Source organism: Nannobrachium achirus, assembly GCF_963921795.1.
Source record: "Nannobrachium achirus genome assembly, chromosome: 17".
Classification (NCBI taxonomy): domain Eukaryota; kingdom Metazoa; phylum Chordata; class Actinopteri; order Myctophiformes; family Myctophidae; genus Nannobrachium; species Nannobrachium achirus.
Window position 1 is genome coordinate 22,280,555 of NC_137824.1, and position 18,607 is coordinate 22,299,161.

General features: G+C 42.2%; 1 protein-coding gene across 1 annotated transcript in view; it reads right to left on the reverse strand.

The window, feature by feature from the left end:
- pigg (phosphatidylinositol glycan anchor biosynthesis class G (EMM blood group)) overlaps nucleotides 1–18,607 on the reverse strand; it is a 64,676-nt gene that overhangs the window by 14,656 nt on the left and 31,413 nt on the right. Inside the window, exons 9-10 of the mRNA XM_080745837.1 lie at nucleotides 6,708–7,129; nucleotides 5,168–5,359 (exon numbers count right to left, since the gene is read on the reverse strand). Of these exons, the coding sequence (XP_080601963.1) occupies nucleotides 5,168–5,359; nucleotides 6,708–7,129 (614 nt within the window). The remainder of the gene's footprint in view (nucleotides 1–5,167; nucleotides 5,360–6,707; nucleotides 7,130–18,607) is intronic.

Genomic DNA, 18,607 nt, shown 5'->3' on the forward strand with positions numbered 1-18,607 from the left:
AACTACCTACAGAACAAGCTGTTTTAGATAAAGCAGTACAAGACTAAATGGCTTATATTTTGTGCAGGTGCATACGTTCAAAACAGAATATAGATATGAAACAACAAACAGAAACATTCCTTCAATTTATTGAGTGATCACACCGAGAAGCATCACTACAGGTGCAGACCCTTTATAAATGCATTGGCAAATAAGCGCAGTGGGCCAAACAGCGTGGGGCGCCTGAATGCATAATCTGGTGATAAAATGATAAATCACTGGGAAAGCTTTGAGTTAGCAGACTTTGAGTCTTGAGTCCAATATCAAACTTTCATCTGCATTTGCCAATATCTCGCTATTCTACCATATCTACCAACATCAAAACAGCGAGAGACTCTGTGCCTTGCACTGAAAAGTTGAGCATATTGAAACTTTTGTGCATGTCTAAATAAAATGCTAGTATTGTGCAACACGCAGCTCAAGAATGGATGCCAGGATATAGGAAAACAACGTTTTTTTCAAGCGACGCATCAGTGTGTGATCGTCCCTAGTTATGCCAATTCCCAATTGTCACTGCTGACGCCTACTGATGGGTCTTCTTAGGGAGGGTGACAAGACAACCACGTGTCTTCTCCTAATACACGTGACCTCGCCAGCCACTTCTTTTCAGCTGACAGCGAGGTGTTTCACCGGGAGGGCATAATGTGTGCAGACAGGGGCGTCACAAGGGGGGGGGGGGGAGTGGGACTGAGTTACTAGGGCCCAAGGTGGAGGGGCCTTAATTATTTTATACTTTAGCAATCGAAAAATAGCAAATATACAAGCTCACAGCGCCGCAGCGAGTGCCACGCTGCGAGCTTGTAGATCTGCTATTTTTGAAAAGTCGTGAAAATGTGTGCAAATCTTTGAATATATGTATTTTTTTAAGCAAAAATGTGTAACTCAAATTTTGCTTCTGGGGGGGGGAGGGGTCCCTGGAACTAAATATTTTGAGATGGGGGTCCGTGGCCAAATACATGTCATTTTGGGGGTCCTTCACATGAAAATGTTTGAGCACCACTGACATAGAAACATAGGTTTTTCAAAAAACCTTAGAAGAAATTGAAATATTCAAAGACTTGCACACATTCTCACGAAAAAAAAGAAAAAAAATTGCAGATCTATACCTGCTATTTTTTAATGGTTAATAATAATGCGTTCCTTGTACCCAGAATTTGGTGCGACCCCACTGTGTGCAGAGAACACTCTATCCTTTTGTACAGTTAGGTGTACTGTAGGAGTTGCTAATGCAGTGACACCCTTCCTTGGACCGTCCAAGCTGGACGCAGCGTGGAGTAAATACTGTAAGTTTCCATGGTAGTAGTGTGCATGACCACTACTTCTGCACCACCAGGATGCCCAGAAACCTTCTAAAGCACTTGTGCTTTTCAATGTTCTGCATCATATGAATGGGGAAAACCTTTAGGAAACTTACATCAAACTTACATCAAGCCGCAAAGTATTGGAGCGGTTAGCACCGCTCAAAAATTTACACATGACTATACTCTTGTATAGTTTATGATGTTTTCATCTGGATCAGAGTTTGTGTTTTAACAGGCAAAATGGCAAGTTTGAAAAACCAAAACTGTCATCTTGTGGGTGCAAGTGTGCCTGTGACGGATGTGAGGTGACTTCCAACCAAGTTCTGTATCTCATTAGACTATTTAAAGTGTCCGCTCTTCCCTAACCCATTAGCCATGTTGAAAAAAGCAACTGTACAGTTATGCAGCTGGCACAAAGGGATGTGTGTGTGTGTGAGATGGGGCCTCTGTTCTGGAGGAACACTCGGCTAGGAAAAACACAGTGGACCAGAATTTGACGTAGGGTCAGCTACTGAATCCTTTGCTGCATATTAAATACCGTGCTAGAGGAGGGGAATTAGTGGAAAAATAGAACAGAAAACAGAAACAGAATAGAACAAGAATATAACTTTTTGTCTTGCGTTTAAAGAAGATTATGCTGGTTAAATTGAATATATTAGTGAATCAACTGGATGATTAGTGTTCAAAAACCAGGTCGAAAAGGGAACCTCACGGGATATTTTCTCTCATTATTGTATAGATTCTCTATTTGAAATTCAAAGCATGTTCAACATACTTGTCAATTACCTTGCAAATAGAAGGCGCATCTGCTTCCATCAGAGCATAATTGAGACAATATGGCCTCTCTTCACTCAATATTCAGATTTGACACCTCAGATGGTGGACAAAAGTCTGCCGCAATAATTTCACCCACTGTTTTACACCAGCAATCTGGTGATGTGACAATAGACTCTAAATTGAAGTTTAAGTTTAATTGTCTGACGGAACTTAAAATGTCTAAAAGTCCAAATTAAGACTACGTTTATAATAAATGCTTGTGGGTGAGGGCCACAGGAGAGAGCGCGCCATGCAGTCTGAATGAATAACTAGTGCAATGCAACCTTGTCAGTCATCTGTTAAAAGAAATGAGCTTCCTTCTTGGCTTGAATCAGGTGTTTGTGCATAGGCAGGGGTGAGGGGTTGAGCTTTTAATTAGATGTGCAAGTAAGAGAGACTGCCAAGGACAGGGAAGGTTAGAGCAGGCCAGCTTCTGGCGTTGGACGAGAAGAGGTCAGGCGAATGAGACAGGAGCTCGCTGCAGTCAGTATTTCCTACAGTCAGTATTTTCTGATGGAGTTAGTAAAAGCTTACTCTGTGCCAATTAAATATTCACACTCATTGGATGCAAGAACATTGATTTCATCACTTTGTAGTTGATGGATGACAAAAATAATCATGCATATTCTGCAATGTGCTAAAACATTAAACATATGCATGCACTGGAACAACCCTCATGGCAGTGGCAGGGGTGATTATGTAACAGATGGTTAATCTAACAGCTTAACAGGATACAATGTTGTTTTATTCAACATTTCACATTTTCTGTTATTATTCCATTGGCAGAGCACTAAATAATTGTTTGTGTCAGTGATTTCACAAGAGTTCAAGGGCACTTCAATCGGACACATGGCTATTTCAGGGATGGACCCTTGGATGTTTTGTTTATGAAACGTTCACTCCAACCGCTAGATCACCTGGACTGTGTCTACTTGAAATGTATGATATAGATGCTGTCTGGGCAGAAACCTTGTAACTCAATATTTCATCTTTTTATGTTTTTTTTTTCTTTCATAAAAAGAATGTCCTATTTTATACTTTGTCCTATGACGGTTTAGTGCAAATTAGGGAAAATAGACAGTATTAAGTCTCACTGTGGGTGTTACAAATATTGAATCAATTAAATGTATTAACAAGAGCAAGTTGTGACTACAAAATAACAATGCTGGATCCATTGGAACACATTGTTTCTTTTTTCCATTACCTGAAAAGTTACTCTTTTGGACATACACGGTTTCTGCCGGTACAGTGACAACATGACATTGTTAATTAATGAGGACATGAAGGAGCAATAGCATGGTGCATTTGACGAGGCAACACTAAACGCCTCAGCATGGCGAAAGGAGTGTGGGGTCTGAACCCATGATCCCTGTGGCACATACTGCAGAGCCAGCCCATACACAGTTGCTTCTACACAACCATAACATGAACATGAACCATAACATTACCCTCATAGCAGAATTGCCTGACTCATATTGAAAGGTTTTCAGTAGAGAAAAAAAAGAAAAAAAAAACCTCTCTGCCTAAGGGCTCATACACACTGCCTGACTTTAAACCGATTATTCTGTCGCCGACCACTCGCCAACAAAACCGCTGATCTGCCGCAAGATCACTCTTTGCTCACAGAGGTTTTGCTCATTGTGTGTGAAAGCCACTGCGAGAAGATCTGGCCGCGATAATAGCGCTCGGCGATCCCTTCCTGAGCGTTTCTCTGTGTGTGTGTGTGTGTGTGTGTGTGTGTGTGTGTGTGTGTGTGTGTGTGTGTGTGTGTGTGTGTGTGCGCGCAAGAATGAAAATCATTTGCGTCCTGCCTCGCTGCACGCACATATCACGGCCACGGGAGCCTTTCACTTTTTCATTGGAATAAAAACAAATGTTGTCTATATGTCTCGGGTCTAGATCGCATCCTGGTGAAATATCTGGCAGTGTGGGATCCCTTGCCGGTGATCAATCTCATAGAGTGATATTATGACAGCTGATTTAAAAAAAGACACTTGTGTAGTGTGAAATACTCTAACGATCCGATAATCGCCGACCACTTAAATATCGTACAGTGTGTCCAAGCCTTAAGTCATGTTCATCTGCCTTTATTTATAATTGGCTAGCCTCAGGAACCCAGGCTTTCCATTTGCCTTCGACTCAAATATCTGCCTAACTCTACTCTCCTAACAACACTGCTGATTCATCCTGCCTTATTGCCATCCTATCAGAATGCTTGTTACATTCAAAGTCAAGAAGTTGACTTAACACCAGAGGCATAACACCAGAGGCAGCTCCACTAATCATCATCAGCGTAGATTTAACACTAAACAAGGCGCTAACTCGTTCTCCTGCTATACCATCAACATGTGGAACGCCCTTCCACAAGCCCTAAAGGAGAGCAAATCCCTAGCCTCCTTCAAAATTGGTATGAAAAGTCACCTTCAGACAGCAGCTACCCGTGACTTGTAAATAGACTAAGCCCCCATGCTCCCCCCCCCCCTTTTCTTTGTATTCTGCCTTTTGTATTTGATGTTATGCTTTTGAAACTGATATTATCCTAGATAAAGTACTATGTTCTATCCGTCTGTCTTTCAATGTTATATGAGATACTTAAAGTGTGGTTCCTGTGGAAATAAGCCTCGGCTTTCTAGGATCTCCTTTTAGATGACCTTGTACCAGTGATTTGTACTGTCATGAAACTGTACTTTTTTCTATTGCAAACTTCTAATAAATTCTTCAATCAATCAATCAAAAAACTTGAAGGCACTTCCTGTCCAAGTAATTTTTGGACTGTAACAAGCATTCTGATTGGCTTAGGGAGGACATAGGCAATAAGGCAAAATGATGCAGTGTTAGGAGAGTAGACCTACTGGCAAAGATGTCAATTTGACCAAAAAGCGAGTAAGGCAATTATGCTATGAGGCTAACAATAGATAAAACTGTCTAACAGTGAACTGCACAAGCTTGTGACTCTTGGCAAATCAACATGGTCAATATAAATCACAGTTAAGAGCTTTACGCAGACTTACTTGGACATGTTTCGGCCAGCATGTTGCCAAGGGAACAAGACGTTCCCGACTGCCGCCCTGTAGCTGTAGACGCCCAAAAGTCCCAGGGCCAGGGCAATCTTGGACACCCAGGAACAGCGTCGCTGAACCAATAAGTAAATGAGAACCAAAGAGAAGGCAGCTACCAGGGAGAGGACCACTTTGTGTTCAGAGCTGGGGAGAGACAGAGAGACACATACCGTCACGTGTCATTCAACGTATTCACGAGGCAGAATTATTTTTTCTTACTTCATTATCGGAGTTGGGAGAGAAACCCAACCCGATGGTGGGGTTTTTCAATGGGGTGAATATGGTCAACTGTCATGTTTTGAAAGCACATAAGGAGGAGCGCACACCTAAGTGAGTGAGGTGCTGACCAAGCAGATAACACTGAATGAGAAGGAAGAGGCTGCACAACTCTTCAGCCACGATGCAAATAATTTATTTAACCAACGTTTTGACTGTTGCCAGTCTTCATCAGGGTTTAACAGAATGATAGAAAAAACATCACTTTTATAGGGGCTGGGAACAAAGGTGGAGTCATCTCAAGGAGGTGTCCTTTGAAATTTAAATTAACTTGCATTATTTGGATGGTTTTATTTGAACCTTTAGCTTCTAATGGTTCGTGATGAAAATGTGATTCAGCACACAGCTTAACTGTGAAAGAACTACCTACCTTAAACAGATTTTCTTTTTAAATGTATTTAAATCTTACAAGTCTGACTCCTCTATTTATTGGGACATGGTCAAGAGTAAGATATCAGAGGAAACAAAGTCAATTGTATCCTCCTGCAATACTTCTTTCAGGGCAAACATCTTCAATATTTGACCCGATTGAGGACTTTGTGGGTTGAAGTTACTGTACACAGAGACCCCAGAGGATCCTTCAAAAAAAGGAGAGGTGCCTTTGCACTGGCTGGCTGCTGGATCAAAGAGTCCAAGAATTTTGCACGTTGGGATAACGTTAGCAACTCACTATATCTATATTTGATTATCCCAGTGTAACGGAGGTGATCCAAACCTCCCCACCCGGGCTTTGAACCCGGGCCTCCCGTGTGAAAGTCCAATATCTTAACCATCACTCAAAAGGGATATCCCTATGGAACGAGGGAGATACTAGACTTTTGAGGCTTCAAGGCTGGGGCTGCGACTCTCTCCGCCACACCAGCAATAAGCAGACTTTAAGAGGAAAAGGGCGACACTAGCCAGGAAAAAGGTTATAATACAGAAACATTTATATCCCCTAGACGTTATGGGAATTACATTTGTTCCTAGGGGCTAGCATGTGTGACCAAATAATGAAAGTGTGGGAACATATCGATAGAGAACTTCTGTAAAGAGAAAGGTAATTTTAAAGGGAAACAGAGGACTGCTTTCTCTGGTTTTGAATTCAACTATTTAGACCTGAAGCAGATTAAAAAAATGCCTTCCAAATCCTAACAGTTTTCTGAAAAACTTAGGGGATGATGGGACGATCCATGTAATACAAAGAAAATCTATATAGTTCAACAATCCAACACACCTGTTAAGCCAGTGTCCCACGTCCGGAACATGAGCCCACTGCACCCCCGTCTGGTTGAGAGAGCGCAGCAGGCGGCAGCAGGTCAGGGTGAAAGGCGGGGTGGCCAAAGCCAGCCACCTCTCAGAGAAGATCCCCGAGGGGGAATAGCTGGAGGAAGTGCTATGGGAGGGATGATGACAACCTTTGGTGGGGAGGAGGTGGTCGCCGGTCTCGTCGCCAGAGCCACTGCGTTGTTCTCGGAAGTACTTCCGACAGACGTCCTGGAAGACGGCGAGGCAGAGTGTGTTGAGCAGGAAGTACCAGGTCTGGTGTTCCTCCTCCACAAAGCTGCTGGCCGCCAAGCTGAGGGTGTGGCCCACCGTCCCCACCAGCAACACCATGTCCAGCTCCGAGAGGGACCACTCGCTGCCCTGGGATGGAGACTACATAAGACACCATAGAGTGTTTTTGTTAACATCGTGCTTTGACATCGTTTGAATGGTTAACACACCTACAGCAAAGATACAACCTGCGTAAACCAATGTGTACAGTACAATGAACTTTGTGTAGAACTTGTACACATTCCTTCTCAACTCATTTAGTGCCAGCGCCCTCTAGGGGCCATAGAATGCCAGGGTATCTCTCATAGGCGAGCGCTTTAGCTTCCAGGACCTCACCTTCCAGGACCTCACGTGCTCACGTTCATGCACGTCATGGAAAGGTCCCGGATGATAATGCTAACAGAATGGCTATTCCCATTTTGTCATCTAAAAGATCATCTTTGGGCGATTTCGCCGTAAATAAACCTTGCGCCGCTTCCCTAAAGACACAATCCAGAGATATAAGCCTTCAAAGATGTGGTCTTTCATTGGATTAGACGGAGATTGGCGATTTCGTTCGCAAATAACGGCCGGCCGGGAGGTTGCTAGCTTTCGGCTAGTAGCTAGAAAAATCAGGCCAGGCTTCAGAAGGCCTCTTATCATTTTATTCATTTCATTAAAAAAAGCCGAACTACTTCGGGATCGGCACACTCGTATACTCATCGGAAGCGGCGCCGAACATTGGGTGAACATTGGGGAGCTCAAAAATGTATTTTAAACCATTTTTAATGGAATATATCGTCGGACAGAGTAGAATGGCTAGCTGGCTAGCGGCTAGCGAGCCAGGACCACCCACGACTCTACAAGCAGCTCGGGGTAAGTGAATTAATAAAAAAAAAATTGTATTGGATTGAAATAAAGCCGAACTAGTTCGGGATCGGCACAGGAAGAGTTAAGGGATCATACCAGCATCAATACATGTAATAAGTGAGTTGTGACCTATTCTATTTATTACTTTTTCGATAATCGGGCAGCGTTTCATTTTCAACGAATTGACATGAAAAAAATGTGAATAGTGATTTGTGTGATTAACCACAAGCCCTATTTTATATTTTGGCGTATAGCGGTGTCACTCAAAAATAGCAAAATACAAAAGTTAATCTAAAAGCTCACAATGCAATGTGTTGTGAGAATGTTGCGTGCTCAAGGATATCTACTTGATTTGCTTTAAAATACTTTTCAAATCAAAAGTATTGAAAGATCTTCTAAGAGGCAACACTCAGTCAACCCAACTCACTAAATCACTAAAGAGGTACAGCAAAGCAACTGCCAGGGACTAGTGATGCACCGAATATTCAGCCACCGAAAATATTCGGCCAAATAGTGCCAAAAAAACGCATATTCAGTTTCGGTTAGGTTTGATTTTACGGCCGAATAATTATTACCGAATAGTACCGAATACCAAATACCGAATATTACCGAATACTGATACCGAATAATGTATAGGATATTCAATATAAATACATTTTTTTTTCATAATTTATTTTATACATTGATATTTCTTTATTATGCAATAATTCAACTGTATGGCATGTTAATATTTTGAGACATAGTTTGTCTTTTATTAAAAATGTACTACACAATAGTAAATAAATAATTCTACACAATAAATAAATATATGTTTTAAATAACTCAATATGGACCCTTCTACTTTTTGCCATAATCATGTAGCTCTACAACAATCATGTAGCTCTACAACAGAGGCACAGCCATGACAGCAATGGTCAATGGTATTCGGCATTCGGTTTTCGGCCAAGTGTTTCCTATATTCTGTATTCGGTTTCGGCCAAGAATTTTCCTTTCAGTGCTTCCCTACCAGGGACCCCCATAAAAGATTTCTATGTCAAAAGGTTTTCAAAAATAGCAGATCTACAAGCTAGCTCACATAGTGAAGCATTGTGTGAGCTTGTAGCATAAGGTACCCTCTGGAACCCCCTCCCCTAGACCCCACTTTGAGAACCACTGCAGCAGAGAATGCACCTCCATAGACAGTTAAAGGGAAAACAAAGAATATGTTTGAACAGAGGTGCGCGCACAACTCCAACTCGTTTCAACAAAACTGAACGTCTTACCGGGTACAGGGTCAGGAAACGTAACTTTACAAGAACATTCTCAAAGAGAACAGTATGTCTTATTATACTCTCTTCTTAATACTCTGTTTATGTCTGTCCAGCCCCCTCTCAAAAGGTTGTCGTTAAAGTTATGTTTTAAGACAAAGGGACAAAAATAGCCAAACTAAGATTAATCATTTAAGGTCCTCTATAGAAATATCAATTCAAGCTTTATCTGCATGTAGGGCAAAATAGAAAACTCATACAGTATACACAAATCACAATTATTATTAAACAGCAAAGAAATACAGTTCTCTAATAGGCTATTATGATATGAAGTCTACTCCTCGGTCTTCATTCTCCTTTTCTTTTTCACATTGCGCGTTAGGCATAAAGCCTGGAACAGACTCAGACTCTTATGGGTTTTTTTTTTTATATTTTTATCCCACGGTTTTGCAACCCATTTTCTCACCCAGTGCCAACTACCTAACCTGTAGTCCTGGTTTCCACTCTCCCCCTGCCGCGCCAGGGGAATTGGGGAGCACCTGGCTGGCTAGGGGGAGGTAGTATAGAAACCAGGACTACTGCATGTTTTTGTGAGGGCATCTGCCCTAGGACACACAGGGAGAACATGCAAACTCCACACAGAAAGGCCCGCCAACCCCACCTAGGGTGTGGGCGCTGATGACGCGGAGGGAGGAACACGCCCCCGTGCTCACAGCTTCCCCCGGCGGGAATCGAACCCAGGACCTTCTAGCTGTGAGGCTAACCACTGCGCCACCGTGCCCCTCAGACTCTTATGTATTTAGACATATGTTTTTTTTCACTCATGTGTATTGTAAATTTTGAAGTGTATAGAGCTAGAATAATATGAATGTTATTGTACTATGTTGGTTGGGAGTTGTTTGCTACACGGACGGAGGAAGTTGTCGTTCGTACAGGACACTATAAAATGTGACACTATGACTTCCCTTGCCCTCAGTATACAACGCTGATGAAGGTGTAACGCCGAAACGCGTTCGTTGTTGCTGGCTGCTCTGCAGCATAGCTTGCCGACCTTAATATATACCAAATAAAAAGTACCTTAAAAGACTGCTCCGTGAGTGCTGGTGTTCTCTTTGAGAATGTTCTTGTAAAACAAAGAATAGACAATGATGGCCCAGTTCTACATGGCCGTCATTGAATCTTATCCTCACCTCTTCCATCACTGTCTCTTTTAGGTAGGGAAGTACACAGGACAGGGCCAGACTGCAATGCATCATGCAGTCAGCACAGAGAATTATCAGTTGTGACCTGCCCACCTTCTACGTGTAGGGCCTACATGTATGTATGCGACTTCAGGTCTAGAACGCAAGCAGGCAAAATCACCTCATACCCTGACCACCACATCTTCCATGTTCACCCATTAGGGAAGTGATATTGTCAGACACTCAAAACCACACGATACATGAAAAGCTGTACACCATTACCATCTAATGCGCCACAGATGAGCAATAATACACAAGAGGCCATGGTATATCATGATTATATCATGGCTAAGGGTGTACTTTAATGCATGTGTCATGATATGACATATTGCAGGCTCAATTACTGTATGTTCTAGTGGGTTATCATCAGATCCATGATAAAATTGAGAACTTAAATGCCAAAGGGAAGTTCCAATTTGATCATGTTTAGAACAGTTAGAATCAATCTGATAGTCAATGCTAAATAATTCTATGCTCATTTGTAGTCTGTACACATATATACGGTACTATTATACGCATTTTATATTCTATACACCCAGCCATGTCCATAAATGTCTCGCTCTGTTCCCTAATGGTGTTTAATAATCTTAGAAATCTATATTGTTTTGATAAATATGTATTACAAGCATCCACGCTCCTAATGTACCTGTCCAAACAGCGAAGCTATTACAGAGACCATACAGCTCAGAAGAGACCTTTGTAGCTATCCCGTTTTATTTATCTACTGAGCATCCACCAAGCCAATGAAAGAGTTTCTTAATGTGAGTTTTAAATGAGCATTTGTTTTCTACAACTACAGCCCTAGGGATGATTTAAGTTCACACAAATATTATACATTCACACTGTTCACTTTACACAGAATCCTTTATGATTAAAATGCTATCCGTTCTGAAAATGTACAAGAAAAACAAATCAATCAAAAATATTTTCCACAGAGGCATATCGCTTTATTTGGCAAATGGAATTAGTGTTTGTGGGCATTCCAAGTAAATACTTTATATCTCAGAAACGCAGTTAGCCTTTTCTGGACCTATTTCAAGGTTGAGCCAGAGAGAAGCATATGTTCTAACAGAAATTGCTTAATACAGAAATTGCTTATATTGTATCTTGCATAGATAAAAAAAAGAAAAAAAATCACACCTACTGTAGTGTGAAGTGAGCGGTGCGTGCTATTTATGAGTTAGTTTCATTAAGCGAGGCCAATGTGACCCTGGGAGTAAAACAAACATTGAGTGCTTGGTGCAAAGATATACGCAAATGTGACTCTGGGCATACAACTAACTTTGAGCGCTTTGTGCCAAGATGTAGGCCAAGTTTCGTGTCCCGGACAAAGGCAGATGAGAAGAAGAGGATTGATGTCCTGTGTGTACCCATAGCCATCTCCTTTTATTTCTTTTTCCTCCTCCACCGGCAGTCTGTCAGTCTGTCAGTCTGTCAGTCAGTCAGTCTGTCAGTCAGTCTATCTGTCTGTCACACGTCAGACCTTTGCCCACCTCATACGTATCTCTGCCACTGTTGCCGCTATCCATGCCAAACTTTGCACACACACTCCTTGGTTGCCAAACCACAACCTCCACCCCTCATTTCTCACATGGCCCTCTCCTAGCACCACCATGAGGCCGATTCTTGCAAAACACATTTTGGACACTGCTCCTACATACAGTATTTTGCCCTAAAATCACGCAAAGCGGTACACAGTATCTCTAAAGTCATGTCATCAACATGGATCTGTCCCATTTCCCATATCCCCTCCTGATTGGTTACCATTGGCTTCTAAAGTTTGTGTATGCAACCTGACGGTTGCTTATCTCACGATTAGGGAGTCTTACTGGTTTAAGCAAGAAGTCTGCTGAACCAAAGGGAGCTGTAATAATTAAATCCAGCTCCACCTATTCCTGCCCTACTCCTTTTTCTCCCCTCTAGTGATTTGGCCAATTTTGAAATCCTATAAACAACATTATACAATTCCACATTTCTAAGGCTTAGTCCTCCTCTTTTGCATAAATCAATTTGCATATTTATGTCTATCTTGCTATGAGTTAGCAAGTTAGATCAAGAAATGTGATGGTGGGAAAACTCAGTGGCTCAGGACTCAGGAGGTAGAGCTGCTGGTTAGGAATCAGAAAGTTATTTGTTCAATCCCCAGCTCCTCCTGTCTTAGTAATATTTAGCCCCTAACTGCTCCCAATGAGAAGGTTGTTGCCTTAAAAGGTTGCCTTCCTTCAGTGTAAATGACACAGATCAGAGTGATTTCCTTCAAGTGTTATCAAGTGTTATCAATTGCATAATCAGCATACTTCAGCCATTCTTGGTAAATATATTGCATGTCTTGTCTGTATATGATTTGTAATACTGCCAGACAATCTACGCAAGGCATCTATTCGTAACACAGTTGTTATCTCTCTGACTTACTTTTCTTTAATTGGAATGTTTAAGACTGCCAAGCTTGCTCTTTTAAAATACTGGCTTTTCTCATCCTATCAGAAAAGTTTGATACTTTCACTCTCCTTTAGACTGATTAAAAAGTTATAATGGAAGTTTGGTATTACAGTACTTTTATTTATTGTCATCTAATATTCCTGATATAACTTTGCTCTGAATGTGTTCCGTGTGAAGCCAAACCTTTCCACACTTCTTAACTATGGGATAAACGATGGAGAGAGTGCTGAGAAGATGAATGGAGTACTTTGTGTGATGAATAAAGAAAATAACACAGAGAGGGTTTGATGGTGCGGTGACAGTAAACCAGGTATAGTGAATCTGGTTGGACCAGATTACATACCTGTGGAGGCATGGAGAAGTTTATGAGAGAGATGGCATGGAGTTATTAATTAGATTGTTTATAACACTAATCTATCTCAAGTAACCAGACAATCCGAGAGCTCTGCCTGTTGATACGTCTGGTGGTGGAATGTAAATGTAATATATGGGCTAGATTCTAGAACAGCAGCGAGTATGGCCGCTGACAAACCTACGCCCACTGCTTTGAAAACAAATCATATCACCGTCCCAATGTGAACTGCCAATGGTACTGCAATGCAGCTATTTTTACATTTCCACCCAGTTTTAGACCATAAATTGAATTTATGTCAGTAGGAGATCTCTGATCGTCTGGCTATGCAAGACAGGGTAACACTATCTCCCTCTCAAATAAACAAAATCTATTCTGGAAAGTGAGATGATGCCCAAGGAGTGGAGAAGTACCAATTTTCAAGGATATGGGCGAGGAGCAGGGCTGTATAGTGTATAGTAACTACAGAGGCATACAGTTGATCAGCTAAACCATTATGAACTTATAAGAAAGAATAGTGGAACTAGGCTAAGAGGAGAGGAGAGGAGAGGAGAGGTGACATTTAGCAAGAAGCAATGTGGTTTAATGCCAGGTAAGAGCAAAACTGAAAACATGCGCTGTTTACTTTGAGAGTGCTGATGGAGAAGTATGGAGAAGGTCAGAAGGAGTTGCATTGTGTCTTTGTTGACTTACAGAAAGCATATGACAGTGTGCTGACAGAGGAGTGCACTGTATGAGGAAGTCGAGTTGTACAATGTACTGTAAGAGTGGTGCAGGATATACTGTATATATGAGTGAAGTGCGACAGTGATGATGAGAGATAGTGTAGGTAGTATACAGTAGGTAATGTAGGTGGAATTAAATCATTATAATGTATTTATTTTTCATTATCATTCTCAGTGGCCATTTGATGAAACTAGAGCTTCAATTCGAAAAGCTGAACAACTACAAAAGGGGATCAACAAGAGAATATGTACAGGGCTAGGTTGGAACCAAAAACGATGTGAGTCCCTGTTCACTACTATGGTAAGCATAGAAAAAAACAACTAATCTTAGCCCACCCGACACAACAGTCCCCAGGTTGATTCTTAGTTAGGGTGGTCGTCCCTAGTTCACAATCAGCTGAAATTTGAAAACACCATGTCTATTGGGAGAAGGATGTCGAGGATGGAGCTGCTAGGTATGTGTAAAAGGAGAAGGCCAAAGAGGAGATCCGTTTGTCGATAACTGCAAGAATAAAGACAACAAATATCCTGTAATGTGCTTATTCATGCCTACTCTGCGAAATTGGCAAACCATCGAGCCGGAAAGCTGATGCCATCCATGATGTATTCTGGGAATATCTGCCATCTCTGGGGTATAACGTGAAAACCTAATTCATGCTTTGGTGAAAAAGCACTGTGTCAAAATAAGTACATTTTGTTGAGTGACATATGTCAAAGGCATGTTTTTCAACCAACATATATATTTCAGAATTAAGCCAGCTATCATTTAAACAATGAAAACACATTTTCGGTCAAATGCAAGTTTTAAATGGGACTCCACTTCTGACATAAATGATGATACAGGTTTCTCCTAAGTGTACAGCAGGTGCACTTTTTGCAAATGCCCAGTCGGCTTCTACCTTTGAAGTAAAGCTCAGGGGAGCTTTGTCTGTAGATCAAAGGCTATAAGCTAGATGCTCTCTGATGTAATACGTAGCCATGCCATGCCATGCTTTTAAAAGAATCAATAAAATCTTAAAATTGATTATAACATCAACCAAGTAACTAGAAGCCACTGTAAGGTTGCTAAAATAGGAGTTATATGATCGCTCATTTATTATGAGTTAAAAGCATCTGCATTTTTAGCTACCGTAGTTGCTGACAAGAATGAGCTTTACAGTTGATGCAATAAAACGGGCAGGGCTCAATAAACCTCTGTGCAGTATATATACATATAAATTAATTACTGGGCCTTCAACCTCTTCAAGTGCATTCTTCTCCCTCAATAGATATAATAATTAGTATTAACAATCAGACCTACCGTATTTTCCGGACTATAAGGCGCACTTAAAAGCCTTTAATTTTCTCAAAAAACTACAGTGCGCCTTATAGTCCAGTGCGCCTTATATATGGATCATTCATTGACATTGACATTCCCTTTAGCACAGCTCCATCTGTTTGATGCATAACGCAACAGTAGCGTCTATTATGTGCGCCTTATAGTCAGGTGCGCCTTATATATGAAAACAGTTTGAAAATAGACCATTCATTGACAGTGCGCCTTATAGTCAGGTGCGCCTTATAGTCCAGAAAATACTGTATATATAATATGGTACTGCATCCATTTGTGATTGTGAAGATCCATTCATGCAGTCATTTCAGACTGTTGGAAATTAATTCTCACAACTCGCACTAGAGCTGTCCCCTCATAGACAAATAATCATAATAATAACTAGAAGGATACAAGTGTCTGTGTGGTTACACTGACGCGAATCGTGAGGAATCCATTGGGAACTGAATTCTGACCGTTTACATTATTTATTGTGATGTCAAGTGAAGCATGACCAATCCTGTCTGACTGGATTATATGGTCCAAGATATCCAGCTTTACAACCCGGATAACATCAGTCAAAAGGTTAAAAAAAAGCAGGTTCACTTTGCTGTTCTCAGACCGAAAACAATAGTGTGTTGCCTATAGCATCTAATTGGTCAATATGTTCAAACAAAATGTTTTTCCCCATGTAGAGTATATGTATAGTGTAAACTACATAACCTTTAGGTGTACCAGTTGATGAATTTCAACAGCAAGTAGGCATTGTGAAATGACCTTTAGAATGCTCAGTTCTCCACCTTACCAACCTGGAGAGGCTGGTCTCTACATGATTGTTCTGTATACAACAAACACAAGTTGACAGATTTGACAATTACAGTAAATCAATTAAGACATCGACTCCGTCGAACCGATTTTTCAATCGGTTCGACGGAGCTCCTGTTAGTGTTCAACAAGCAGCTGCTGGGTCAAACGGTGACCTCGGTTGCCGCCCTGTTTCCTCCCCTGCACCTTCTCCCCCCCCAACCCACCCCGCATCCCCCCTCCCACCCCGCACCCCCCTCTCCTGTTCCTGTCCCTCCCCCTGCTCCTTCACCTCCCCTGATTCTCACCACCGAGCAAGTGAGGCGCCATCTCGGAAAAGTCAACACCAGGAAAGCAGCGGGACCTGATAACATCAACTCTAAGGTGCTTAAGGTTTGCGCAGAGCAGCTCGCTGTCCCCTTTACGCATCTCTTCAACCTCTCCCTGAGGACGGGGAAGGTACCACAGCTGTGGAAGTCCTCCTGCATTGTACCAGTGCCTAAGAAGACCCGTCCCTCGGTCCTCAATGACTACAGACCGGTCGCCCTGACATCACAGGTCATGAAGGCCTTTGAACGGCTGGTTCTAAACCAACTGAGACCGGCGGTCAGTGATCACCAGGACCCCCTTCAGTTTGCCTACCAGGCTGACATTGGAGTTGATGATGCCATCACCTACATGCTCCACAAGGCTTTCACCCACCTGGAAGATCTGGGCAGCACGGTCAGAATTATGTTTTTTGACTTCTCCAGTGCTTTCAACACTATCCAACCGGCTCTGCTTGCGGAGAAGCTTGCGCTGATGGGGGTGGACAAGGGCTTTGTGGCATGGATCACAGACTACCTTTCAGAAAGACCACAGTTTGTGAGACTGCAGAGCTGTCGGTCTGATGTGCTGGTGAGCAACACGGGGGCCCCTCAGGGAACTGTGCTCTCACCCTTCCTGTTCACTCTCTATACATCGGACTTCCGCTTCAATTCCAAGACCTGTCATCTGCAGAAGTTCTCAGATGATACTGTGGTGGTCAGCAAGATCTCGGGTGACAACACGGCTGAGCACGATGGTGTGGTTAGGGACTTTGTGCAGTGGAGCGAGGCTAACCATCTCAGGCTCAACTCAAGCAAGACCAAGGAGATGGTGGTGGACTTCCGTACTTCCAAGAGAGTCCCCCCGGTGCCAAGCACCATTAACGGAGAGGTGGTTGAGTTCGTGGATAACTACAAATTCCTCGGAGTACACCTGAATAGTTCACTGGACTGGTCGGACAACACGCAGGCGATTCACAGCAAGGGGAAAAGCAGGCTGTTCCTCCTGAGAAGACTGAGATCGTTTGGTGTGTGCAAAAGGATGTTACAGATGTTCTACCAGTCTGTCATGGCAAGTGTCCTCTTCTTTGGTATAACATGCTGGGGTGGCAACAACAGAGCAGGTGACACGTTAAACCTAAACAGACTGGTGAGGAAAGCAGGCTCTGTCGTTGGGTCCTCTCTGCAGGGGGTGGAGGAAGTAACCAGGGTGTGATCAGCGAGGAAGCTGGACTCCATCTTGGAGAACTCCTCCCACCCCCTCCATCTTGAGATCACCAGCTACTGGAGTAAGAGAGGAAACGACCGCTTTGCCTACCCAGGACGGAGATGCGAGAGATTAGGAAAATCTTTTGTACCGGCTGCCCTTAAGCTGTACAACGAGGCACATAACGGACGAATGAAAAGGACTTCGTTCCTAACTTAGACTGACGGAACTATTGCTGTATTGACTTTGACCTCTAAGGACCTTCCAGGGAAAGTGCTCATGTGCGTCTTGCGGTGACATGCTTCCTAGTTTCTTCTTCTCTGAGCTGTTATTGTTTTGTTTTTTCGCACTGTTTTTTTTTACTTTGCACTATTAAGTTGGAACTATTGCTGTATTGACTTTGACCTCTAAGGACCTTCCAGGGAGAGTGCTCATGTGCGTCTTGCAGTGACACGCTGCCTAGTTTCTTCTGCTCTGAGCTGTTTCTGTTGTTTTTTTCGCACTGTTTTTCGACATTGCACTATTAGGTTGTGTTGGTAGTTTTTGAGTATGTGTCTTGTTTAACAATGACAGTGAGATACTTGTTGCACTAACTAGCATTGACTGCTTTGGTCTCTTTTTGTAAGACACTTTATGTATATATACTTATATTTAATTCGCCCCCTCTATTGATGCACCTTCTCTTTTTTGGTACTGTACTGCTCTTGTTTTTACTCTTATCTATTTTTTCCTACTTCTCTGTAACTTTGTAAATAACTGTATACTGCTGTGCTACAACTGGACAACTAAATTTCCCCCTTGGGATAATAAAGGTATCTATCTATCTATCTACATTAGTCTACAAATTACTATGGCTATAGTCGGCTAAGAATATCGTTGAGGGCAGCCCTAATTGGCATTACTCCCCCTAAAAGCCAGGTTTGCAGCATTTTAATTGAAATGCCTCTTTCAATAGCTTTGCTCAGCAGGTTTGCATCTTTTGGATTGTGGATGCTGGCTTGTCTCCCATGCTGTCAAGTTCCAGTATTCTTCTGTGTGTGAGAATGTGTCATTCAAATGCATGAAAAACACCATGGTGCACTTTATCCAGACATAGGGTTAG